At 38.6% G+C, this 27,326-nt stretch overlaps 1 protein-coding gene across 4 annotated transcripts in view; it reads right to left on the bottom strand.

The window, feature by feature from the left end:
* The window catches only part of UTRN (utrophin), a 389,350-nt gene that overhangs the window by 44,804 nt on the left and 317,220 nt on the right, over positions 1-27,326 (bottom strand). For all 4 annotated transcript variants that reach the window (XM_081943506.1, XM_081943504.1, XM_081943503.1 and 1 more), the window contains 6 exons: positions 23,249-23,310; positions 19,280-19,354; positions 12,929-13,130; positions 9,245-9,330; positions 4,445-4,602; positions 2,723-2,889 (listed from right to left, as the gene is read on the bottom strand). In XM_081943506.1, the coding sequence (XP_081799632.1) occupies positions 2,723-2,889; positions 4,445-4,602; positions 9,245-9,330; positions 12,929-13,130; positions 19,280-19,354; positions 23,249-23,310 (750 nt within the window). The remainder of the gene's footprint in view (positions 1-2,722; positions 2,890-4,444; positions 4,603-9,244; positions 9,331-12,928; positions 13,131-19,279; positions 19,355-23,248; positions 23,311-27,326) is intronic.

The raw sequence follows: 27,326 nt of genomic DNA, 5'->3' as shown, positions 1-27,326 counted from the left end.
CTCTTTCCTTTATATCCCAGCAGGAACTGGGTATGTCTAGCTTAAGAGAAAGAAGGACTAGGGGAGACATGATAGCAGTGTTCCAATATCTCAGGGGTTGCCACAAAGAAGAGGGAGTCAAACTATTCTCCAAGGCACCTGAGGGTAGAACAAGAAGCAATGGGTGGAAACTAATCAAGGAGAGAAGCAACTTAGAACTGAGGAGAAATTTCCTGACAGTTAGAACAATTAATCAGTGGAACAGCTTGCCTCCAGAAGTTGTGAATGCCCCAGCACTGGAAGTCTTTAAGAAGATGTTGGATAGCCATTTGTCTGGAACGGTATAGGGTTTTCTGCCTAGGCAGGGGGTTGGACTAGAAGGCTTCCAAGGTCTCTTCCAACTCTACTATTGTATTGTATCCATTTGTCATTTGTACTAAATAAATACATCTAACACACTGTCCTTAAAACTAAATAGAAGCTGCAAAGGAATCAAACAGTGATGAGACTACCAAAGATGGGCAGAGAGGATTTAATCTTGTAATCTTTCCCATGTTAGCGATAAAAAGTGTCTCTCCGAAGTTGTTATTAGCATAAAGACTAGACAATCTGTGACCTGTTGGGTCATAGTTTCAGATATATTTCATTACCTAAATAAAGAAACAGAATGACCACAGGTGGGCAAAAAAAAACCAGCAAGAGCAAGATTGATTTTCAATATACTGTCAGCTTCCCTACTGAGTTTCCTTGTGGGAAGATGGCAAGGAGCATCAGAAATTTTCCTCCCTCCCTCCCTCCCTCCCTCCCTCCCTTCCCCAAATACATGGATGTGTCTGTGGAATGACCAGGAGTTCAGTTCAGTTCAAAGGAGAATAACTTCTATTGTAAGATAGGTTCAAACATCATGGACAGAATAAGTCTGTATGATGGAAATGAGACTATGGGACTCGCTGAATAAATACATGTGGAAGTTGAGAAGGTAGGAATTTATAGTATGGAAATAAACACAAAAATGACAAACGTTTGGAAAGGCAGGCAGGCAGGCAGGCAGGCAGGCAGGCAGGCAGGCAGGCAGGCAGGCAGGCAGGCAGGCAGGAAGGAAGGAAGGAAGGAAGGAAGGAAAGGAAGGAAATGCTAGCCTAATAATATGATAACTAACTCCAGTCCCTTAGAGAGTTCTCCACCTGATATAACTAAACCTACGCCTATGGAAGAGGGCACAGTATGTGTGATCATTCATACGGGGAGACCATTCTGAATTGCCACTATCTGCTGCCTCCCTTTGCTTTCCTTCATGGAGAAGAAACCTTCCTTAGAACAGAAAGCTCTGCAAACTTGCTACTGTTAAAATGTTTTTGTTATGAATTTTTCATACAATTTGGGGACCTTGGTAATAACACTTGCAATGAATTCAGATTCAATTACTGAACTAACACCGTAAATATTTCAGGGAAAATTTGAGCACAAAGATCTTAAAAAACTATCACCAAGTCTGTGTTACTGAGTTGCAATTTCCCCAGCATAATGCAAATACTGCATTGTTGCGATAATAAGCTCACATAAGGGTACAGTGCTACTTGTAAAGCAGCTTTATGAGACTGGCAAGGACTATCATGAATTATGACCGGCTTCAATCCTATTTACAGTTCACTGTAAATCCTCTCCACTGGTACGGGGGGGGGCATGTTAGCCCTCAGGCTGCCATCCAGGGGGACCCTGTCCATCACTATGCTCACCATGCAACGCTGCCACATTGATGTTGCCTCTCTGATGTCGATTGAGCCTGTAGCTGCATGTGGCTCTTCTACCTGGGTGCAACTGCCTCCTCTGATGTAACTCTTTGCTTGGATGCGGCTAACCAGGAAAGAGGCTATGATGTCACGGAGTGGGGGTGTGGCTGGAGGTGTGGGTCATGGTGATTGGTGATGGTGGGTGGGTGTCATCTGGGTGGAGTTGTGGGTGGAGCTGGGTGGGATAATGGTATATATATGGGTGATGATGTTACCTTGGTTAGAACTGACTTGGATTTGATTACCTTTGTATCATTGTCATTTAGTGCTGGTTATCACGTAGTTTGTTAGATAGAGATAAAAGGTTTTCACCAAACAAACAAACTAGGTTCCCCTTGGATGGCAGCCTGAGGGCTGACAGTCTAATCCATATTAACTATAGATGTTAATCTACATCATCTTCTCAAACATTTTCTACATTTAATAATTTACTATACTCTGAAGTTTTCTATGGTAAATTACTTTATAGTTGGTTTCAAAAACCTGGTAAGTTGTATTAAAAGCCATAACCCAAAACCAGATGACACTCCTTTGATGAATGTGAATTTCTGAACCAATACCGTCCAATGGATTTTCCACTTACTGAATTAAGCATACACACTGATTTGCATTTTTTCCCCAAACAAACAAACAAAAAAGGTTCAGACAGTGAGTATCAAGATAATGAAGAGCCTAAACACCAAACCCCAAGACAAATGGTTAAAAGAAGTGCCCAACTTGGCAAACTCTTTGCTAGGTGTCTTCAGACAGAGGCTAGATGGTCATCACTACAGAGTAATTGTAGTGCAGACTTTACTGACTAGAAGTCCTCTAAGCACACCCCTACTTTTTATGAGTCTCTAACTTATAACATATCAAGTGATGAGTTATTAGCATAGCATATACAATGAAGCTGGAATATAAGTCAATTACATTACTGATGCAATTCATAAAAGGCATTTTATTTTGCTCACCTAAAACCAACAATTGGACATTCCTTACAGATGTTGCACTTGGCCTGATGTTTTGCTGTTTCTGAAGCTGCTACTCTGTGTAGAACTGGTAACCATACCATAGATTGTGGCTCCAGACGCATCCAGTCTATGAACTGCTTTACATCAATTTCTGGCTTATTATTATGCTGATAAATGAAGATGGGATTAAAAAGAATTTAACATTCATATTAAAGCTTCCTGACCAGTCTATTTTCTTTAAAAAAAATGTATTCCAAGTTTGAACTTCAAGAAAACATTACTCATCCCACCAATATTCAGTCAAAGAAGAAAAGACAATTACTTCCGCTGTAATTGAAGCGCCCCTTGTACAAGTAGTTGACTTACAATCATTCTTTCAGGGAGCGTTTGAAGTTATAACAGTATTGAAAAAAGTGACTTATGATTAATCTTCACACTTATGACTACTGCAGCATCCCCATGGTCAGGTGATCAAAATTTGGGCATTTGCAACCAGCTTGTACTTATGATTGTAGCAACTTTGTAGCATCTGATCACCACTGGCAACCTTTCCAGCCAGTTTCTGACAGGCAAAGTCAATAAAGCCAGATTTGCTTAACAACGTATGATTCACTTAAAACCATGGTCAAAAAAGGTCGTAAAATCAGGTGTGAATCATTTAACAACATCCTTACTTAGCTATGGAAATTCTGGTCCCAACTTGTGTTCGTAAAGTATAAACTGTCTGTATAAGCCTTCTGACAATCAGGTCAGTGATATAAATTTATGAGACTAAAAGTCCATTCCAGGCACTTCAAATGATTAAAGGAAAGAATGCCAGTAATGAATGTATAAACCTTGCCCCCAATGTCTAGGGCAGTGATGGTGAACCTTTTTTGGCTCACGTGCCAAAAGCGGGAGGAGCGCAGGGGGGTCATGCGTGGGCATGGTACACCCATAATGCAATGCTCATGACCCTAGCGCGCATGACCAGCGCTCCCCCCCATTTTTGGCATGCTTTTTTCGCCCTCCCCAGGCTCCAGAGGCTTTATAGAGCCTGGGGAGGGTGAAAACAGCCTCTCCCGCCCCCCCAGAGGTCCTCCGGAGGCTTCAGGAGCTTCCTTGAAGCCTCCGGAGTGCAAAAAAACCAGCCGATTTTAGCCCTCTGGAGCCTTCAGGGACCTTCAGGAGGCTTCCCTGAAGGCTCTGGAGGGAAAAAAAACGACCCTATGAGCAAACCGGAAGTCACTTCCGGTTTGCCCTTAGTGCCGTTTTTAGTCCTCCGGAGCCTTCAGGGACCTTCAGGAGGTCTCCAGGCGGGAGGCTATTTTCACCCTCCCCAGGCTCCTATAAAGCCTTTGGAGCCTGGGGAGGGCGAAAAATGGCCTCAAAAGAAGTCTGAAGTCAGTTGGCCATCGCGCACATGTGTGCTGGCAGCTGACAGTGCAACGCTTCGCGTGCCCTGACAAATGGCTCCGCGTGCCACCTCTGGCACACGTGCCATAGGTTCACCATCCCGGGTCTAGGGTTTCTTGCCTAAGCAGGGGGTTGCACCAGAAGACTTACAAGTTCCTTTCCAACTCTGTTAATTTGTTATTCTAGTATGTCCCTCTTCCTCCAGAAGTGAGTTTCAAATCTTCAGAAGGTCTGTAAGAGACTCCCTCTGAACCCAACTAACATCCGAAGGTAACTGTATTTAGAGCATCCAGAAATGGAAACAGACACTTTACACTTTACAATTACCTGCTGGAAACAGCTGCGGACACTGGGCTCAATGTTACTGCCTCCAAAAGCGGCTACTTCCCCAAGCTGGCGTGGGATTTGGATAGCATCGTGTAATAACAAGCCAAGCTGCCTCTGGTCAGACATTTCGATAGGTCCAGCCACTTCTCTAAAGAGATCTTCAAGGCAAAAATGGAGGGGGGGGGGAGAAGGACACTTGCTTGAGAAGGAACAATTTCTCATTTCTTCCAATTTTACCTGTGAATTACTCTAAGCCATCACTTCCTTAGTGCACAGCATAGAAATGCAAAATGGAGCTTTCCTTACAATTCCTGTAAATTTTGTATTTCAGGCGCCACTTTAATGTCTGCTATTTTCTCCCATTTCGTATTTATTAGTAAAGGAAGATCACATACAAAATCAATCTAAATTCAACACTGAGAATGAGGAAGAGGTGTTTTAGGGCTATTTTGACTTTGTTTTTCCCTTTAACTAATACTCTCTCTGCATTCCACAGTGACATGTTGGCTATTAAAGTAGGTGCTGTCGTATATTTTTTTTCTTTTTCTTACAAATAGTATGTGAAAAAGAAAATAAGGAATAGAGATACATTCCCCACCAAAACTGTAAGTTTTGAAATAATAAGTTTCATAATCATCAATATTGTTTATCAGAGACAAGTTATTTTTTTTATTCTCTTGAAAATGTAAATAATTTTTTGTATTTTTAAAAAATCCCTTTTTGTATTTCTGTTTTATTTAAGCTGTTAGCTTAACACAGACCTGTCCAACCTGTGGCCCATGGACAGCTAGTAATGCAGTCCCACAAGATTGTAAACTTTTAACATTATTATGTGATTCATATACCTTAGCTGTATTATATACAGGTAGTCCTCAACTTACAACCACAATTGAGCTCAAAATTTCTGTTGTTAAGTGAGAGTTTTGTTAAATGAGTTTTGCCCCATTTTATGACATTTCTTGCCACAGTTGTTAAGTGAATCACTGCAATTGATAAGTTAGTAAACCAGTTGTTACGAGAATCTTGCTTCCCCATTGACTGTGCTTGTCGGAAGGTCGCAAAAGGGGATTATATGACTCCGGGATGCTCCAATGGTCATAAATATGAACCAATTGGATAAGCATATGAACTTTGATCACATGATCATGGGGATGATGCAAAGATTGTAACTGAAAAATGGTTATAACTCACTTTTTTCAGTGCCGTTGTAACTTTGAACGGTCACTAAATGAACTGCTACAAGTTGAGGACTACCTGTATTTTATACGCGGCCCAAGACAATTTGTCTTCACTCAATGCAGCCCAGGCAAGCAAAAAGTTAGACACTTAATAGATCTTCAACATATTTAAGAGTTTTTGAAGTACAGCACCAAGCTACATTATAGTATTCACCCTGAAAATCTTTCTGGGGTCTTAAGCACACAGTATTTGTTTTTTTAAATCCCTTTCCAAATTGAAAGTATCATTCTCATTTCATTAAAACACATTCTGTTATGGGTTAAATGAAAAGATAATCATATCACAAAATTACTTAGTTACGATAACATTCAAACAATAACATATCTAGTATGTTTCTCTATCCAGACTTGTACGCTGTTGGTTTAGCAGGTCTATTTAAATACTACATGGAAGAGAGAAGAATCTGACAGACTTTTCCATTTCAGTTATCTGAAATGACTTCAGCACATTCTTCCTAGTCTAATATTTACTTAATCATTTATACTGCATGCTTAAGATATATTTATCAGCAGGTAAACTTGAATCACACTAACTCTGCTTCCAAATCATAAAGTATTCTCATGTCAATCATCTTTTATCAACCCTGAGGTAGAGTTACTTCTGTAAAATCATGTTCCCAATATGTGACATGTACCTTTTCATCCGTTTGTCAAAGAATTTATGAACTGAATATTTCTTATTTTATGATATTTTTGCCTCGGAGTTCCACTGATAAGCGACACAATATTTACGTATCATATTTGGAGCTAATTAAAGAGTATAGGTTCATTTACAATGTATCCCATTGTAAATTGTTGTTGTTTCATTAGCCAGTAATCAACTGCTCTTTTTTCGTTTATTTGTATTTTGATTCAATAATATTTTTTTTCCAAATTAAATTGAACAGGTGGTACTTCTTTTGTCACAATAAACATTTATTTAAGCTTGGGGATTCCAAAATGACGTCTGGAGATTCCAGAGGTCCCGAGGATTGTTCCTTTTTGCCCACAAAGTTCCCTACTCATGTGAGATTTTTTTTTAAAGTATTTTAATTAAAGAAAAAAAAAGCTTGCATACTTCCAACCAAAAGTTTTTACTTCTGAGACTGATAAAAAACAGATGGTTCCAGCTGAGCACCAAATGTATTTTGTTTGTTTGGAAACATATTCATTTGCCCATAATAAAGATAGCAGGATCATTTAGATGGCATGCAGAGGCAGATATCAATAAAATGGCATATACATCATGTAATGCTGTATCTAGTTATAAGCTATTTTGCAAGAGCACCGACATATTATACAAATTCCAGGGTATCCCTCAAAAGATCCCTGCTCTAAGCGGTTACCTTTCCAAGAGTGGAAGATATACTAAGAATATAGCAATAGCATTTATTAGACTCATATACTACTTCACAGTGTTTTACAGATCTCTTTAAGCAGTTTACAGAGACAGCATGTTTTCCCCAATAATCTGGGTTCTCATTTTACCAACCTCGGAAGGATGGAAGGCTGAGTCAACCTTGAGCCGGTGAGATTTGAACTGCCAAACTGCTGGCAATCAGGAATCAGAATCTGCGCCATCAGGGCTATTTGATTTCCGAACCAATAATTTTCAATATATGCAAGTTGTATTAACTTATTCTTTATTTTGATGGACTGAGTGGATTTTCAGAGCTAACCAACTCTGAAAAGGCTTTGAGCCGCTTTCAATATTTAAAACACAAAACCTTAAAAAATATGGTTAAAAACATAAAGTGCTTGAATGAATTGACGTTAATAATATTAACAAACACCCTATCTCCAGGCCTGGGGGAAAAGCCAAGTCTTAAGGAACTTCCTAAATAATTAAATAGTGGAATTTGTGGAATAACTTGAGAAAAGAGAACTGGGACATCAAAATAGGGTTTCAAAGAATTCCTTTTTTAATTAAACAAATATGACACAAAGGATCATTTGCTAGCAAAGAAACAAAAACAATATATGTCATTTTATTTTAGTATTCTACAGATCTGAGTTACACAGAATGCCCACCGCGTGCTCACTGTTAGCATCTATTATTTACTAATTCTATTATGATAGAAATTTAACTTAATACAATGTAAAAGGCCAATGCTACTATGAGCAGTAAATATCAAATCTATTTTGCAAAACAGAACATATAATCCACTGCAATGTGATGGGTCATTACTAATTCAATCATTTTATTTGCTTTACTTTATAGGACTGGTTGGTTAGGTAAAGACAAATGGCAGTTTATAAATATTCTAATAAATAGAAATCCCCCTCTGTTTTCTGGTAACTTTATTTCTTTCTATTTTATTGTGCTCAAATGTTTACTTGAAAGTCATTTTTTAAAAATTAATGAAATTTGTTAACCGCTGAATTATACATAAAGTTACAAATTTTGCCCAAGCTATATTTTATTTAACTCTATAGTGGGGGGGGGGGGGAGTCAATCTTATCATGTGCTGTAGAACAGCACACAGTTCTTATTTGTTTTTCTCATATAGCAGAGTATTCCTGGATAATCAACCCGTGAGGAAAATAATAGAAATGGCTAATAGCAATCTGTGTATGTGCAGGAGGAGGAGATACAGAAAATTTACACTAGAGCTAGACCTTTTGAGCTGACTGTATATTTAGAATTATGTGAAGGTGTGATGGCGCATTAAAAATGCTTCCCATAGGAGACTTACCTATTTACCATGTTTCCCTGAAAATAAGACAGGGTCTTATTTTCTTTTGAACTCCCCCCCCCAAAAAATAAGCGCTTGGCCTTATTTTCGGGGAGGTCTTATTATATTTGAGGTGCAGGAGGCAGCGAGCATGGTCACCTTATGGCTGCTGCTGTGTTGCAATATTTTTTGGGGAGGGCTTATTTTAGCGCATGCACTCAAAAGCCTGATTAGGCTTATTATCCGGGGAGGTCTTATTTTCAGGAAAACAGGGTACAAAATGGTTTCCGTAGAAGTTATGTTTTGTTACAAAACATCCATTTAAACTGATTAAACCTAACTTCCTCACTGGGTACTACTATCCCACTGGATACTTCTCTACTATACAGAGGTATTGCTGCAAATACATATAATACTAAATGAAACTGCTATTTGGCTATAGGTCAGTTTCCTTTAACATTACCAGAACATCTGGTATTGGGACACACACTGGTTTCTGAGGCAGAATATAAATTAACCGCGCCTTACACAATGAAGGAAATTCTGAAGAAAGTCATGTAAGACACTCGGAGTTAGCCTGTAGCCAAGTTGGGTGGCCAATAAATTTAATTAATTACTAATGATTCTACATTTTGACGGAACATTTTATCAGAATGTCGACTTTGTTGAAACTGAAATTGGAATATTGCCCTACTTCAAATACAGAATCAAAAGGGGATGTAAATTTAATAGTTTAGTAATATTTAGTGACAAATGTGTATGCGTGCGCACACAAGCATGGCTATGAGTATGGATAGACAGACGGAAAGGACAGAGAAATGCACTTGTTCCAAACAACTCTACTTCATCTCTTGCCAAACCTTGGCAAAATTATGGATTTTGCAGAATTATATTTAAAACATACTCACATCTGTATTTTTCTTCCAAGAGACCCTTAGAAAGAGATATCAAGCCAATCTTCAGGGATTGCACTCTGATTTTTCCAGTCCGGGCACTGTTATAGAAACAGCATTAAAATAGTTGGCAGAAGCTGGTATAATTTAATTCATACATTGAAAGAGCTAGCAAAAACACCTGGTGTACTTCAATTTCTAGACATTAGCTACTAATCATATCAATGAGTCTCTTTCACAAATGTTCAGTGCAAACTCTAAATATTTACATTCAGCTTAAACACATTAATTATAAATTGTAGTTCAAGCGTAAGCATCACAGCATGTCCTAATAATGTGACACTCTGCATTGCAGGAGCTGATGACAAGTGAATGCAAATTATAGTATCTACAGGTACATTAATATTTTTCAGAGCATAATTTGCCTTGCCTGAGCTTCTCAGACTGTGATGTGTATGTACATTAGAGCAAAAATGTCGGGTATATATGTCAATTAGAAAATGCATAGTACTGATTTCATCTAGCAGTATGACTTCAATCTTATGCAGTCTGGTATTTACAAAACCATTACTCGCAACAAAACCAGTGAAAGAAGAACATCCAGGTGTGGTTGGAGATGGGTCAAGCAGTGCTTCTGCAAATGAGAAAGTAATAAGTAAGACCTGCTGGACACTGTCTTTTTCTCTGGACAGTTCACCAGTATTTTCTGTCTTCCCTCCCCTCCACACTTTTTTTTTTGCCTTTGAGTGAGTCTTGACTCTTGACAATGATCTGGATAAGTCCCTGGATCTTTCTGAAGTGGTTAAGGCAAAAGGTTATAAACCAAAAGACTGTGAGTTCTAGTTTTGCCTTCCTTGGGGCAGTCATTGCCTTTTAGCCTTAGGAAGAAGGCAATAACCAACCACTTTCAAAAGTATTGTCAGAAACACTAGATCGCTTTAGGAATGCTCAATCCCCAGGCCTCAGATCACTACCAGACCATGAGCTGTTTGCAACCGGGCCGCGGAAATGGAAGACAAGCACATGCAAGAGAAATCTGAGACAGAGATCTTGCAAAATTATATTACTTTAAAGACTCCAATACCTGGACTCAAAGGAGATACTCAACTCAATATTACAATATTTAAGCCTGAGTCTGAATGTCTTTCAGTATTGCCGACAGCTGTCAATTAATCCTGAGCTGCTTGTAATTGTTCTTGACTGTGATTGTGTGCTTCAGCATGGTTACTGTGATCTTGGATTGCCTTGGGATTTCTCTGTACTAATATCTCCAAGTATTGACCCAGATCTACTCACATTTCTGGGTATTGACCCAGCTTCTCTTGGGTATTATCTCTTTCTCCATTCATAGTCATTGAGATAACAGGACTCAACCTTAAAGCCCAATCAATTGTTTATGGCAGTATTTATTAAGAACCAGTAGAGAGAAGAAGAAACTACTTCAGTATTAATGTTCTACTTAAGTATTAATCTTAAGTAGTCTAGTTCTGCAACGAGCTCTGATCAGTCTGCTAAATTCAGACAGATGATACACATATGACATCTCAATTGCATGCATTGACTCTTCACTGTGTTGGACCTCCTTCAATCCTTTGTCTAGATCTGATGACGTCTGGCTGACTAAACCTTTAAACTTGCTACTGACCCTGGACAAATTCACCTGAATTCCAGACCAAATTCTATTGCACAATGATCAATGGAAAATGCCATGTTTTGTGTTTCACCTTGGGTTTTCTAACTGTGCTTCTCATATGAACCTTGAGACAGGGCAAACAATTTACAAGCGCACAGTCAATGCCAGAAATAAGTTTTAATAAAATAATCTGCTTCTGAAGTCATCTAAATGAGTCTTCTTGAAATGTTTTAAAGGCACCTTTGTAAAATAGGTTACTAGTGTCCTCTATCTGATTTTCAGGCATTTGCAGCCCTTCAAAGTAGTCTAGACAAGAATAGCAACCATGATTACGAACACTATCTTTATTGTAAAGTTACAGAAATCAAAATAGAATCTTGCAAGTCTGAAAGTGTTTTTCACCTCCGTCACTTTTACGTCTCTGAAAACTAAAGAGGGTCCTTTCTGAAGTGCTTCCTATATCCCTTTTGTAGTCATGGGCAGAGATACCTTTTGTGTGATGGTTACCTAGTTTGCAGTTCATTTTGTCTCCCAAGGTCATTCATTTATACCAGGGGTGTCAAACTCAAGGCCCGCGAGCCAGATCCAGCCTACGAGGTGCTTAGATCTGGCCAGCGGGGCCTCCTTGGAAACAGCAAAGACTGGACCGCAGTGCCTCTGCCAGTGAAAACGGAGCTCAGGAGGGCAGCATGTGGCCCTCCCAAGCTCCATTTTCACTGGCAGAGGGTTGCAGAAGGCCGTCGCAGCTGATAATGGAGCTCAGGAGCCCATTTTTGTTGGCAGAGCGCTCGGACCAACATGAGTGACATCAAACTGTCCAAGCTTACCCCACCCCCCCAAGGTCAAAGACAACCCTGAGGTGGCCCTCAATGAAAATGAGTTTGACACCCTTGATACCATTTACAGGCAACCAGTTTTTCTTTTCAACTATCTTTGAAATAATTCACCTCATTCAAAAATGTCTGGCACAGCTGGAAATTCTTCCAGAAGAAAATTGGCGGTAAGGATTCTAACTTCTCATGCTATTCTTTAGCTCCAGTACATTAATATGTTTTCAGTGTTACATACTTAAACCATATTTGCAATGCAAATGTTCATAGCCTTATATTTAAAGTTGGAGCATTTTTACAGAGCAGATGTTAATGGATTCTAAAATATATGAATCTTTGAAAAATAATATTCAGTGATATTCAATTTCACTTTTGTTCTGTCTACTGACTTAATGTGAGGCATAAATAATTCTTAATGTGACAGAAATACAAAAGACAATAGGTGTTGCTGTCAATTGTTTTCACTTAATGTCTTACAAAGGCCATAAACATCAGTGAGCATGTCTTACAGATGCTAATTAAATTCCAGATTAATAGCATGAGAGAAGCAGATGGCATCTGTAGGTGGGTAATTATTTAAAAATGGTATACATCAATGATATAAACCATGAGCATGTTAAGTGATGAATTAGAAACAAACCGAGCCCATTAGCGAAAATGTTAAGATAAAGTTACGCACAATCATTTTGCTATTGGGGAATTTTACAGGAAAAGAGTAAACTGTGCATTGGCTTGAACACATACTGTAGAAAGTGGAAAATAACAGTGAGTTATAAAAAGGCTACGCAAGGTTCCACACGAAGCAAAATATCAAGGACCTGTTGAATTCTGTAATTGCGTTCAAATCTCAGTGGCTCCTTCTTCCCATAAAACTAGGCACCTAATAATCTTTAGATCTGCTTTCATTTAAGGCAGGGCTGTCAAACTCCCAGCTTGTGGGCCAGATGCATCATGCGCTGGCCACGCCCATGCCTGGTTTAGCGAAGTGAGAAAAAGTCCTAATACGTCACGTGACACCGCCGTGTCTTGAGTTTGATACCCCTGATTTAAAGTATTTAACCTTCTGAAAATAGTAATCAAACGTATTAATCAAACAGAAGTTAGTAAACTTCTGTAAACTTTTATTGGCATTAAAAAAGCATGAAAAATATGTGGATTTGTTTTATCTTTCCCACATATAACAGTAAAAGGATGTTGCTGCACTTACAAGGTTTTCCTGAACACTTTCACACTTACCTATCATAAACGTTGAGCAGCCAGTTCAGACACATATCTACGCAGAGCGGAATGTTCACAAGGTCTTCATGCTTCTCTTCTATTCCACTGTAAATCGTAGTGAGGCAGCTGAGGATATCCTGAACGCAAAGGAGCTGATCATTCTGGATCAATTTGTGCTGTTTAAAAGCTTCATTTGTTGAGTTTAAGTCCAAGAGGTCCACTGGCAATATATATATACATATACATATGTGTGTGTCAACTGAAAGACATTTCTTTTATCACAAGTATATGAGTTCTCTAAGCCACAAAGCAAAGCAATATTACAACTCCAGAAGCATTTTCTCAGTTACTTTCCAACTCAGGATGCTAAATAAAAGCCTTTGTGTAAGCAGTCTGCATTTAACAGTCCAAAGCCATCTGCTTCATAGGTGTAGATGGAGAAATCATTTGAGCATTTAATCTTGTTTGGAATTTGATTTACTGCTGTGAAAAAAACTTGAGCTAGGATGCTGTGTCATTCATATCCCTATCCAGCACAATTTCAGTCATGTATGTCATCTTCATTTTATCTATTTATTGCTTTTCTTGATATGTTATAATATTCTGTGTGCGTATAACACTAAGGGTGGCTAAACATTTGAAGGCACCCTAAATTGTAATTCTCAGGACGCAACATATCAATGTATTTTCGCATAGGATAATATAACATGCATGAACAAGATTTATAAATATATAGAAGTTTTAAGAAAAAAACAGAAAATAGTTTTATTTCACAAGTATATGAGTTTACTTTATTTCAAGTGGTGCATCTACTGGGAAATCATCCAAATTAAGCATACAGGTTTGAGAGTGATATTCTTTCAAAAGAAGGTTAATATCTTTGTGGCATGGGATCAAAATGTTGTTATCTTTTTGGCATGGGATCAAAATGTTTTCATCTTCCAGGCTTTTTAACTACATGAAAGCTCAGCTAAAACCTTTAAAATGAGGATAACGATATTTTAAAAGATAACCTTTGTGACAGGTAAAAAGCCTGGATAGTCTGACAAAGTTAAAGACTTAATGTTTCTGACAAGAAGCACCATTTATAACCAAGAATTCTAAACCGGAATGGCAATGAGGGCTCCTGGGTACAACATGTAAACAAGCATTAATCATCTTGATTTCAAAGATATCTAAACAGGATTCACCAATTGCTTTGTATATTGGCATCCAACAGTGCTAAGCAGAGCATGCAAAATTATGTATCATTTAAAATCCCTTAATGATCTTGGAAAAATGTGAAAATGAGGTTTTGCACATATGAAGTGGTAGTCATCCATTATGGAAGCTCCCATTTTTGATGACAACAAATGTGTTAATTTCAAAAGGACTTGTAGTTACAATAGTGATTGTGGAAAACTGATTATCATCTGTTCAATGAGATAGAAGACAAAAAAAGCTCTTTATGAATTTTTCTCCAAGTAGTCTTAAATTATGGAGACAGGCATTTCATGAGGATAAGAAAGATTTAAACTGGAAGCCAAATGGTTCCATAATCTTTAGAGACAACTTTTACTAGAAATGATTAAAAAAATTGCAAACAGTATGTTATCTTCACATTATTTTCACCTGATATGTACATTTGGAATGTTAATATTTAGTTTCTTTCAAACCTTTTTATATGATCAGCTTGCCAGTTTTAGGATGAGTGTTAAATTATTACATATCACTGATATGAAATTAGACAGAAAAACTCTTTATAAGAGTAGGGCAGAAAAGCATTGCCAAACATTTGCTACCCCTGCACTAGCAATACATAAAATCCCAATATTAGTATTTATCTCACACAATTCTCACTCCCTTCTTTTACAGAAGTCGCGGGAGGCAATTTCATTCCTTTCTCCATAATTCCCAATTATAGGTAGCACTCCAAAAAGTGTTGCAGCTATAGAGAATTTAAGTTATAAGCAAGGAGGATTATCATTTAGTTGTGCTGAAAATTAGATAACAAAAATATTGCAAATCCTTCTGCTTCTGTTATCATTAACCAGTGAGACAAAAATTAGTCTAGAGTAGCCTTCCCCAACCAGTGGTGGGATTCATTTTTTTTTACTACCGGTTGTGTGGGTGTGGCTTGGTGTGTGTGTCATGTCCTGGATTGGTGGGTGTGGCTTGGTGAGCGTGGCAGGGGAAGGATACTGTAAAATCTCCATTCCCTCCTGATCATCTGGGACGCAGGAGGCAGAGAATAGATGGGGGTGGGGCCACTCAGAGGTGGTATTTACCAGTTAATAATAATAATAATAAACTTTAATTTATAGACCGCACCCTTTCCTAAACAGGACTCGGGGCGGTGTACAGACATATTAAAACAATGTAAATACAAAAATATAGGTAGATATACATAAATGGACAGAGGAGGTAGGTTATACACTGTACAATAAATTAAAATTCAAATATAAATTAAAATTACCCTTAAAGATTACCCCAGAATAAGGTGTTTGCCAGGAGGTTGAAGGTGGGACTATAAATCAGCCAGGCCAGCTAATTGGAACAGGTGGGTCTTAAGTTTCTGTCGGAGGAGCGGAGGTCGGTAGTAATTCTAATATCGGGGGGGAGGTCATTCCAGAGGGTTGGGCCCATCACAGAGAAGGCTCTACTCCTGGGCGCCGCCCGTTGACACTGCTTAGTGGACGGCACCCGGAGGAGTCCCTCCCTATGGGAGCGGATTGGTCGCAGGGATGTATGAGGTGAGATGCGATCCCGCAGGTAACTAGGTCCCGTGCCATGAAGCGCTTTGAAGATAGTAACCAATACCTTGAAACGCACCCGAAAAACCACAGGCAGCCAGTGCAGCTCGCGCAGGAGTGGTGTTATATGGGAGTACCTGGTCCTCCCCATGATAGCCCGCGCGGCCGCATTCTGAACTAGCTGTAGTTTTCGGGTGCATCTCAAGGGGAGCACCATGTAGAGAGCTCTGAACTACTCAAAATTTCCATTACCGGTTCTCCAGAACTGGTCAGAACTAGCTGAATACCACCACTGTTCCCAACCAAGTATTCATCAAATGTATTGGGACTACACATATTCTAACTATCATAGACCAACACTGTAACTTTTTATTAATTTTTATTCAAGCATATTATTGTCAACACGGACTCCAACATTCTTCAGATATCTCCATAATTTCTAACCCCAAGGCTCTGAATTATGCAATTGTTATGCAGGTAGTCTTCAACTTACAACTATTTTGGAGGGATCATTTAAAGTTACAACAGCACTGAGAAAAGTGACTTACGACAGGTTTTCGCACAACCGTTGCATTATCCCCACGGTCATGAGATCAAAACTGAGTGCTTGATAACTGGCATTTATTTATGACAGATTGCACTGTCCAGAGGTCATGCAATCATCATTTATAACCTTCCCAGATGGCTTCTGACAAACAAAGTCCATGGGGAAAGCCAGATTCACTTATGAACCACATGATTCAATTAACAATTCCAGTAATCGGCTTAGCCACCATGGCAAAAAAAAAAGTTGTAAAATGGGGCACAACTCACTTAACAACTGTCTTTCTCAGCAATTGAAATTTTGGACTCCCTATGGTTGTAAGGCACTTACTAGCTGGCACTCTTAGAAATTGAAATTGTAGTTTCAATGTAATTTCAGCAGACTATACATGACAGCTTGGCTTGGGTGACACCTAAAATGAAATCACTGCAGAGTTGTTCATCCAAATTTACATGTTAGAGAATTATAGTCCCCAAATTAAGTTTTTCAACTTATTTTTTGGTGCCTTCTGATAATAAAATATACAACACTTGTTTCACTTTACCTGTCCCAAATAGAGGTAGGCTACCCAGCTTTAAAAACCACGTTGAGAATAACTGTAAATGTAGTGTTGCTTAAAGATCTGTCTATTGTTGAATTTAATACATTTAATAACTAATATAATATAGGGACTGCTTATTTCTGTGCAGAGATTATGAAATGTTTTATTGCCAGAGCTGTTGGAAAGTTTTTTTTTAAAAAGAACACCTGTTAGCATTTCTGCTTCAGAGAGATTAGTTTAAAAGTACAAAATTGGATTTGGATTCAGTGAGGCCTGGCAGCCAAACAAGATTTTTGACCTCAGTCATTTAGAGTCATTCTGCACAACGTCAGTGCTAAAGAGATTTCCAGTAATTTATTTGTGAACAAAGAAATCTTACATTGTTTTTTTTTTCTGGGAAGACAAAACTAACAATAAAAGTGTGATTAACCTAGTTCTCAATGCCAGAAGTGTCTCACCACTATCTTTCCTTCATTATCTGTCTACAAAACACTTAAGATGTTTCAAAGAGTTCTAGTGCCATTTTATATCTCAAAAGAATGTCTCAGTGAACAATCAGAGAGAAGTTTTGTTTAAAGGACCAGATGTCCAAGAACACATTGGTTCGAGTTTTGATAGTTGCCAGCCAATATCAGACAACAGATTTTGTATGTTTTTCAGTATTATTTATTTATTTATTCACTTGTATCCTGCCTCTATTATTATTTTTACAAATAACTCAAGGTGGCAAATATATTCAACACACTCTTTCTTCTCCTACATCTCCCACAAAAATAACTCTGTGAGATGAATTGGGTTGAGAGAGAGTTGATTAACCTTAGCTCATCCAGCTGGCTTTCATGGCCAAGACAGGACTAGAACTCATGGTCTTCTGCTTTCTAGACTGGTGCCTGAACCACTAGACCAAGCTAACCAATTGACTGTCTAGCCATCTGTCCATCCATCTGCTTTTTACATATATTTCAAGTTTTATATTTTGGATGACATTGTTCAATGTGGGATGTTTCTTATTTCAAGAGCTGGGCATACAAATTTCATTTTAATGTGTGCCATTGTGCATACAGGTAAATGACAATAAAATTGTCTTATCCCTTTTGTTTACTTTACTGAACTATATATTATGGGAGGATTTCTGTAGTGGATTTACATTTAATTATCCCTATGGCTGCATTTACACTATGTAATACAGAAAAGAATATACTATGGCAGTTTCAGCTATCTGTGTAAATACCAAGTTGATAGCTTTTGGAAACCTGATTTGCCTTTGTGAACATAAATTGTCAGTGTAATCCATAATAGAAGAAAAGCAGAAGATTTGGCTGCTGCTAAGCAAAATAAAATAAACAGCCGAGAGATTGAAAAAGACAGCTGTGGATTTCTAGGTATATTTGGATGTTTCAAAAATGTTAACATTAGTCAAATACCCCTCTTGCTACCCGATTCTGGCTAATCTCTTGAGAGATTGTGTTCTGCAGATGCAGATTACTTTTTAAAAGGAAAAAATATGTTTATTTAAAAGTATAACCTACTACCATGAATCCAAAATGATTTAGCTCACTAAAAGATGCAACTATATATGTTTTCATTGTTTTCAAGAAACAGCAAGGGAATTTCCCTATTACATGCTGTTCCTCTATGTAGTAGACAATATGACGTGGCGTCTAAATTTTTTCCTACCCCAACATATATTTTGCTCCAAAAGGAATTGGAAACAGCTCTTTCTATATTATCTTGCCCTCTTCTTCTCATTTATCTACCTACCTTAATTGCTTGGAACTGAACCAGCCATGCATTTCTGGGCCCCACGTTTGTTATTTATTTACTGATGTATAGTTTGCATACCATGAAATTCAAAATGATTTATATCCTTTTTGGATATAAGGATGGATTGCATTCATAAAAATGAATTAGCCATAGCAACATAAATGATCATAAACTAATATAAAACTCAAATAAATAAAGTTAATATCTCATCCTACCAGCAATGACATGCAAGCATACCATAAAACTCTGGGGACTCACCAAAATAAAATAATTGTAAAAGCCTCCCAGAATGACAGTATAAAGGAAGCTATTTTGGACCTCTGATGAAAGATGCTTTAAGTAATGGGGGCAATTACCAAGAAGACCTGCTTCTTAAGTCCAGTTCAACAAATTTCACTGGAAGAAGTGTCCTAAAGCATTTTGCCTCTGGTTAAATGCATAAGATGGATGGATTCCACAGCAGAGGTTGTTATGCCACTGCAGCAGCTTACTCCCATCAGCAGCTGGGCGGTTGCATTTGGGAACTGCAGTTTCTGAATCTTTGTAAAGCAGTCAATCCATGACATGTGCCTTCCAGGCATTTAAACTCAAAGAAATAAGAGTATGTCATTCCAAAACAATGACACAAGTGATGTAAATTAGGTGAAGAGTGATTCAGGCTAGGAGTGATTAGAATTACCGTTTTGAATATCAAAATATGAAGCTTAAGAAACTACCTCCAGATTCTTCAGGATAACTTTGATTTCTGAGACAATAAATAAATAATGAATTTTGAAAGGCATACTCACAACACAAAGCTTTTTGTAGTCTCCTGATCTTGATGGCTGTACGGTAAGCAGAAAAGCGCACGTTGTTCAAATCAGCTAAAAAAAAAAGCCAAAGAAGAGAAAATTAATATATTCTAAGGAAGCATTAACCCAATACCATCAAATACTTGTTGTCGGTTTTAACAAAATGCATCAATAGTGCATCAATCAATAGTTGATTCTTTTCTTAATTAATTAAGAGAAAAAAGGAATGCAACACCAGAAATCAAATGAGAGGTTTAAAGTTAGTTCCTGTTCAGAAAAAAATGAAGAAAAAAATTATATAATGGCAGGTGTTTAACATTTTAGACAGTTTTACTTTGAACATCATAGTAATATTTACATGAATGAATTCCGATGAGGAAAAACAATTTAAGTTACAATACAAAACAGGCTAGTTGCTGTAACATATCGTGGACAGGTATACAATTTTTGTATTTCAAAAATTGATCAGAACAAAATAATAGATGGACCCAGGGTAAAAGTGAATTGATCCGATTCAATGCAAATTAAGTCAAATATAGTGAAGGTGTTTCTTTTTTAGTGACAACCCTTAGAGATGCTCCAGTGGCCAATCTTAAGCCTTTCAGAAATTAATGAGACCTTGATCTTTAGTATTACATTCTGCCCTGCTCCAGTCCTCTCCATAGCATATTTTCTATAAGATCATCAGAGGTTCCTAGTAACAACTTTCACAGATCCAGGTCTTCAGAGTCAAAAGTTTGATAAACACACACTGGAAGCAACTTCCTATTAGAATTGAATTCTATGGAAAAGGGCCACGTGATCAATCTTGAACTGCATGATTCTTAATTTCAATTGCCAGATAAGAAGTATTAATAATGCATTTAACAGAAATCCTTGATTTCTGTTAAATATATCTAGAATGTTTATTTCCAGACTTTTGTACAGAAAATTGAAGACGCATATATAATATTCTTTCTTTCATTTTTGTAAAAAAATGAAAAAGGTTGGGCTAGGAGAAGTTGACGGGCCTAAAATTAACTTGTGAACATCCATGACTGAGATTTAGAAGGAATCAAGTATCCCCTTTTCATAATAATGATTTTATTAAAAGACATACAATTTTGTGAACTGTAGTTCAGGTACATGAAATGGTTAAACTGATGTAGGATTTCAATTGGGATGATACAAATCAGGGAGAGGAAAGAGTGTTATGCACATGCATATGAGATAGATTAAAGTATCCAATAAAGTAGCAATTGTAATGTTTTAAAACTCTTTTAAAAAGGCTATCTGGGATAGACTATAACTTTTAAACACTCTCACTCTATTTTGCTGGCTTTGATTTTTCAAAACATATACCTCATGGCTGAGGCAGGCTTGAAACTAAGTGTCTCTAGTCCTAAACTCAGTACATTCTAAAAATAATGTACTGCTTTGATAAAAGAGCCATGGTGGTGCAGGGGTTTGAATGCAGCATTGCAGGCAAATTCTGCTGATTGCCAGGAGTTCAATTCTGACCAACCCAAGATTGACTCAGCCTTCCATCCTTCCAAGATAGGTAAAATGAGGACCCAGATTGTTGGGGGCAATATGCTAACTCTGTAAAATGCTTAGAGAGAGCTGTAAAGTACTATGAAGCGGTATATAAGTCTAAGTTCTATTGCTATAATGCGGTTCTTATACCTTGAATTTGTTATTAAAGAAGCACTAGCCAAATTATATTCCTTAGAGGGTCATCAAGCATGGTTTGAAATATATAATATTCAAATACATGGGATACTATGGCATTTTTTTTGAGGAATAAATATAACCATTGTACCAAAATTCTGTTTAAACTACAACATACCTTTGTGATAAAATCGCTCAAATCCGGAAGGATTGGGTCCCTTTCAGTGGCCCAGTGGAGACGTCTGTGGCGAGTCTTGAGAGATCAATCTGGGAGGAGTTTGACTTGGTTGCCATCGAGGATTTGGACAGAATGCGTGGACGACTGCGACCTACCACATGTTTACTGGACCCGTGCCCCTCCTGGCTTGTACTGGCATCCTGGGAGGTTACACGTGACTGGCTCCTGGGCCTAGTGAACGCTTCGTTGAGTGAGGGGTCTCTTCCGGCCGCCTTGAAAGAGGCGGTGGTGAGGCCCTTGCTCAAGAAGCCTTCCCTGGACCCTACGGAGCTGGCCAATTATCGTCCTGTCTCCAACCTTCCCTTTTTGGTGAAGGTTGTAGAGAGTGTGGTGGCTTATCAGTTTCCACGACATCTGGAGGAAAATGATTATCTAGACCCGCGCCAGTCCGGCTTTCGCCCCGGGCACAGCACGGAGACGGCCTTGGTCGCGTTGGTGGATGATCTCTGGAGGGCCAGAGATAGGGGTTGTTCCTCTATCCTGGTCCTATTAGACCTCTCGGCGGCTTTTGATACCATCGACCATGGTATCCTGTTGCACCGGCTGGAGGGGTTGGGGGTTCGGGGCACCGTTTTGCGGTGGTTCGGCTCCTACCTTTCCGGCCGGACGCAACGTGTGTTGGCAGGGGAGCAGAGGTCGACCCTAACCCCCCTTACTTGTGGGGTGCCACAGGGGTCGGTCCTCTCGCCACTCCTGTTCAACACATACATGAAGCCGCTGGGTGAGATCATCCGTGGGTTCGGGGTGGGATACCATCTGTACGCTGATGATACTCAGGTGTACATTTCCACCCCGAACCACCCCAACGAGGCCGTCAAAGTGATGTCCCGGTGTGTGGAAGCCGTATGGGTCTGGATGGATGACAACCGACTCAAGCTCAACCCCTCCAAGACGGAGTGGCTGTGGGTTCCGGCCCCCCGGTTCAACCAGCTAATCCCATCCCTGGCCATCGGGGGCGTACAACTTGCCCCCGTGGAGCGGGCGCACAATTTGGGCATCCTCCTGGATGCCCGGCTGTCCATGGATGACCATGTGACAGCCATGGCAAGGGGGGCGTTCCACCAGGTTCGCCTGGTGTGCCAATTGCGCCCCCTACTGGACCGGGACGCCTTGCGCACAGTCACTCATGCACTGGTGACGTCTCGCCTGGACTACTGTAACGCTCTCTACATGGGGCTTCCCTTGAAATGCACTCGGAGACTGCAGTTGGTCCAGAATGCGGCCGCGCGGGTAATTATGGGGAGTACAAGGTACTCCCATGTGACACCTTTCCTGCGCGAGCTGCACTGGCTTCCTGTGGTCTATCGGGTGTGTTTCAAGGTCTTGATAACGATCTTTAAAGCGCTCCATGGCTCAGGACCTAGATACCTGCGGGATCGTATTCTGCCCCATACATCCCTGCGACCAATTCGCTCACACAGAGAGGGACTTCTCCAGGTGCCGTCCACCAGACAGTGTCGGGGGGCGGCGCCTAGGAGCAGAGCCTTCTCTGTGGCGGGCCCAGCCCTGTGGAATGACCTCCCCCCGGATATTAGGATTACCTCTGACCTCCGCGCCTTCCGTGTAAAGCTCAAGACCCACCTATTCCAAGTAGCTGGCCTGGCTCAACCATAGTTTGATGATATCGCTCCTGACGGGTTTTTTAATTTTGTGATTTTATTTAGGGGATTTTAAACTGTGATTTTAATTGTTTCCATCCATCTGTCTACCTCCTCCACGTATATGTCTATTTTGTGTATGTATTGTCCATATTTGTACTTTATATGTTTTTTATTGTACGCCGCCCCGAGTCCTTCGGGAGAGGGTGCGGCTAACAAATAAAATTTTATTATTATTATTATTTATTATTAACTAGAAGGTGTACAATCGGTAAACTAAACCTGGTAATTATTAAGGAGGTACAATGTCCTTATGGACCACATTTCATATAAGTGAAAAAAGTACAAGAATGTAATTAGATTTTAAGAACAATTAGCATGAATGATTCTATGACAAAGTATAGGGTAACATGTATCCTGCTTATGTGGCATAAACTGCACTTTTGCACGTGGAGAGGCTTCAGTTTTAAGGGCACTTACATAATGATTGGAATAGTTCAGTCATTTTAGGATGATCCCAGGATGTTGTTTGAGTTTGATGACTGCAAGAAAGAAACATTAATATTATTTTCAATCACCTGGAAGCAAAAATGCAATAAACAATCTGCAAAAATAGCTATATTGTTAACATATAATGGCTAAATTTCAGTTAGGGATCTATACTGAAACAAGTTTCAAACTTATGTATTGTAAATACATGTATCAATTACCCAACATGAAATGATAAGTCACCACTGAGACATGGGGGATTTAGCAAGCAGCTTTTACTATAATGGCAGAATCTCTTTTCTGAAGAGCATGTATTATAATATCTTTATGGAATATGATTAGTTCTTTGAATCATGCCTCTACATTTCTCAGTTTTTTATTATTTTTAGTACACACTGTCCTTGACTTACAACCATTCATTTAGTGACCATTCAAAGTTACAACAGTACTGAAGAAAGTAACTTTATCACTGTTTTTCACACTGATGACCTTTGTAGCATCTCCATGGTCACGTAATCAAAATTCAGATGCTTGGCAACTGACTCACTCATATTTATGATGGTTGAAGTGTCCCAGTTTATGTGATCACCTTTTGCACCTTCTGACAAGCAAAGTCAATGGGGAAGCCAGATTCACTTAACAACCACGTGACTCATTTAGCAACTGCAGTAATTAGCTGAACAACAATGGCATAAAAGGCTGCAAAATGGAGCACAACTCACTTAACAACTGTCTTGCTTAGCAACAGACAGGAATAAATACCAATACGCTATTGGTCGATGACACTATTTTGATAACATTACCCTGATAATGAAAACTGTAAAGGATCCGCAAGTCCTAGTAATAAAAGTGAAGCACCACAATTGGGGGGTGGGGGCATAGGATTAAAATGAAATGCTAACAAAAACACACTAATGAGCATAGGTAGAAAAGTGATAATCTCAGAATTATCAGTGAAGCTATTGAAGTGCTGGATAGCTTCTGCCTTCTAGGATCAACACTAAAGGAGCAAGCAGTCAAGAAATAAGCCACAGATTAGCACTTGTTACAACAGCCAGGGAAGCCTTGGAAAAGATATTCAGTTATATGTCTACACCTACAAAAATCAGAAACATGCAAGCAATGCTAGTCCCTATGCTACTTTATGGAAATGAAAGTTGGACTTTGAAGAAGCAGAATAGAAAAAGTATTGACCCTTTTGTGTTGGAGAAAACTCCTGAAATACCATGGACAGCAGCAAAGAAAACAAACAACTGGATCATCAAACTAATTGACCCAAGGCACGAGTGATCAAATGATCCTACTTTGATCACATTTTGCAAAGACTGAGCTCTCTGGAGAAAGCTCTTATTCTGGAGCTCTTATGCTGGGAAAGGTAGAAGGAACGACAAGAAGAGGATGACCAGTAGCAAGGTGGATGGACTCAGATTCAGTAGCAATGAAGGCACGGATGGAAGACCTGAAAGACCAGGTTAGGAACAAATGTGGTCAGCAATGTGGTCAGCAATGACCTGATGATATATAACCAATCAATTACCTCCTTCAAACCATACACCAGTATACTATTTTATTTCAGCATTTCTGGAAAACTAACTTCATTAGATACAGTAGGTCATTTAAAAAAAAAACCTTTCAAACATCCAATATGATACAATGTTCATAAATTGAGTATATGTTAACAAATTAAGTATTATTTAATGAAGCAATGCACTATATTGTCCTCTATAAACCTGCTCCAATAAGTGAGATACACTCAGTTAAATAATAATGTTAATGGCCACAATCAATGAGAAAATACATTTTCACTGCCTACTCAGCCATAGTTAGAAAGAAATTGTGATATATTTCTTATTGATAGCAAAAAGGAGAATAGAGTTTTACTTCCCTCCAGAGGTAGCAAATCCTCCAGAGGGTTTTTGGCCATTCCTACTTCCACTTTTAACCGATCATTTACTCCCCAATCTTTACATCCATCTTCATTGCTCAGTTCCACCCAAATAAAGTAATATGGCACCAGTGCTGTATTACTCGGCTGCTAATTCAGTTGATATAGCCAATCAGTTTGTCTAAAGAAAACAAATTGGCTGTGGATTCACTGATTCCCAAGCTGTCTCCTTAATGTCCTATTGCACTAAATTGCTGATGGCTTGAAAAATTGCTCAGAAACTGTAATTTATTTCCTAGGACATAAGCTTTCTTCCCATTCATTTAGTGGAGTTCTATCGCCCTGCCATTCTAATTTCTTCAGCCACTGACCTTGGAGGTTTAGGATTGCTTTCACGCATTACTTATAGCATTCAGACTTAACATAATTGTATATTATGATGTACCTATAAAGAGCAGTCCAAGTAATAAGATAATATAATCTCTATATCAATCAATGCCAAGTCACTCACTCAAGGAAGATTATTCTTTTATATCTATGTGTCACAATTTAAGTTTTGTGCTGTTGATGTACGTTTCTCTGCAGGCCTTTTTTTGACTCTTCATATGGTGCTAGTATAAGAGTGTGATAATTCCTTCAGCCCTACATTGATAAACAGTGCAGAATTTTGCAGGCACCTACATTTTCTTCCCCATTTTGAGGTTTTCTTGTTGCATACTTTTCTTCCCAGGCACTATAAACTATTCTGCAATGGAAGTAGCATCTATTTTTCCAACTCTCTGCATTAGAATACAGTATGCCTTTGTTGGCTGTTATTTTTAAACATTTAATCAATCTTTTTTGCCTGTAAATAAATAAATAATTATGTTTAAAAGAAATTTATTTCGTTTCTGTCTGTCCTGCTGCAATTCAAGTAACTGTCAGATAACTTAGCAACACATTTCCAGTCTAGCTGATCCTGCTAATACTCTTAAGATAATAAGCTATTATCTTATTTCAAATTTATATTTCATTTCTTTTTAGCAATTTCTGACAAAAATGTAGTTTTAAATCTATTTACTGTGACTTATCAATCAGTGGAGAGATTAATAGAATTTTCTGGATAAACATAAGGAAGTGGAGAGTTAAATGCCTTTTTTTAATAAGCTATTTTGTTTGCCACTAATGAGGGAAAAAACAAGAAATATGCTCTTATTTAATGCTGAGTAATATGTTTCATATTTATTCAATTCTTTCACACAAAATATTATTTGTTGATTACAGGATTACATTTTAACAAACAAAAATTATTCAGTGGGTTGACTACCTTTACATGTGCTCCTGACTAGTCCTGTCACTATCAGAAGCAAAAGCATAATGTAGTAAAAACTGGTTAGCAAACTAAAACTTCTTTGTTAACTGCTATAAGGTAGAAGAGCCTAATGCTGGGAAAGATTGAAGGTAAAAGAAGAAAGATGGCAAAGAATGAGGTGGCTGGATGGAGTCACAGAAGCAGTAGGCGTGAGCTTAAATGGACTCCAGAGGATGGTAGAGGACACGAAAGCCTGGAGGAATGTTGTCCATGGGGTCACGATGGGTGACCCCATGGACAACAGGCTTTACAACTAACAACAACATAAGGTACAAAGCAAATGTTAGATTTATGTTGCCACTAATAACAATATATTTCTTTTCTGAATTTTAAGGGTAACATCATAAAATTTATCTAAGATATAGATAAAACATCTCATCAGCCTTGAAAAATTGCAAGAAAAATGCTAGTAGCTTTACAACATCATAAAAACAGGCTTTTAAAGGCAGACTTCTTGTGTCTCTAAAAATTTATTTTCCAAGCTTCCTACTGCAATAACTTTTCATAGTGCTGAGGCACCCTTGTCCTTTCTAAAACATCCAACATAAACTTCCATTCTCTCCATTCATTATTTTCATCCCTGTGTGTTATTTTAAAGTGATAACTGAAAGACTCAGGCTTTGCTCAACACCTTACCCATATTTTAAAGGATAAATACTCCAAACCCAAATATACCCAGTTCAAATCTTAGAGTCAAGGATCTACCAAATATTGGAAGTAAGGCTTAAGATGTTTGAAATGCATGGTCATGCAAAAATCATATAATATCTGGTCACAGGGTCACAGACTCTTGGAACGGACCACTGAGTCCAACCACCCCACTCCATTGAAAA

Source organism: Natrix helvetica (assembly GCF_964273705.1).
Source record: "Natrix helvetica genome assembly, chromosome: 2".
Taxonomy (NCBI): Eukaryota; Metazoa; Chordata; class Lepidosauria; order Squamata; family Natricidae; genus Natrix; species Natrix helvetica.
The sequence above is the reverse complement of the archived record's forward strand: the minus strand, read 5'-3'. Positions and strand labels throughout refer to the sequence as shown.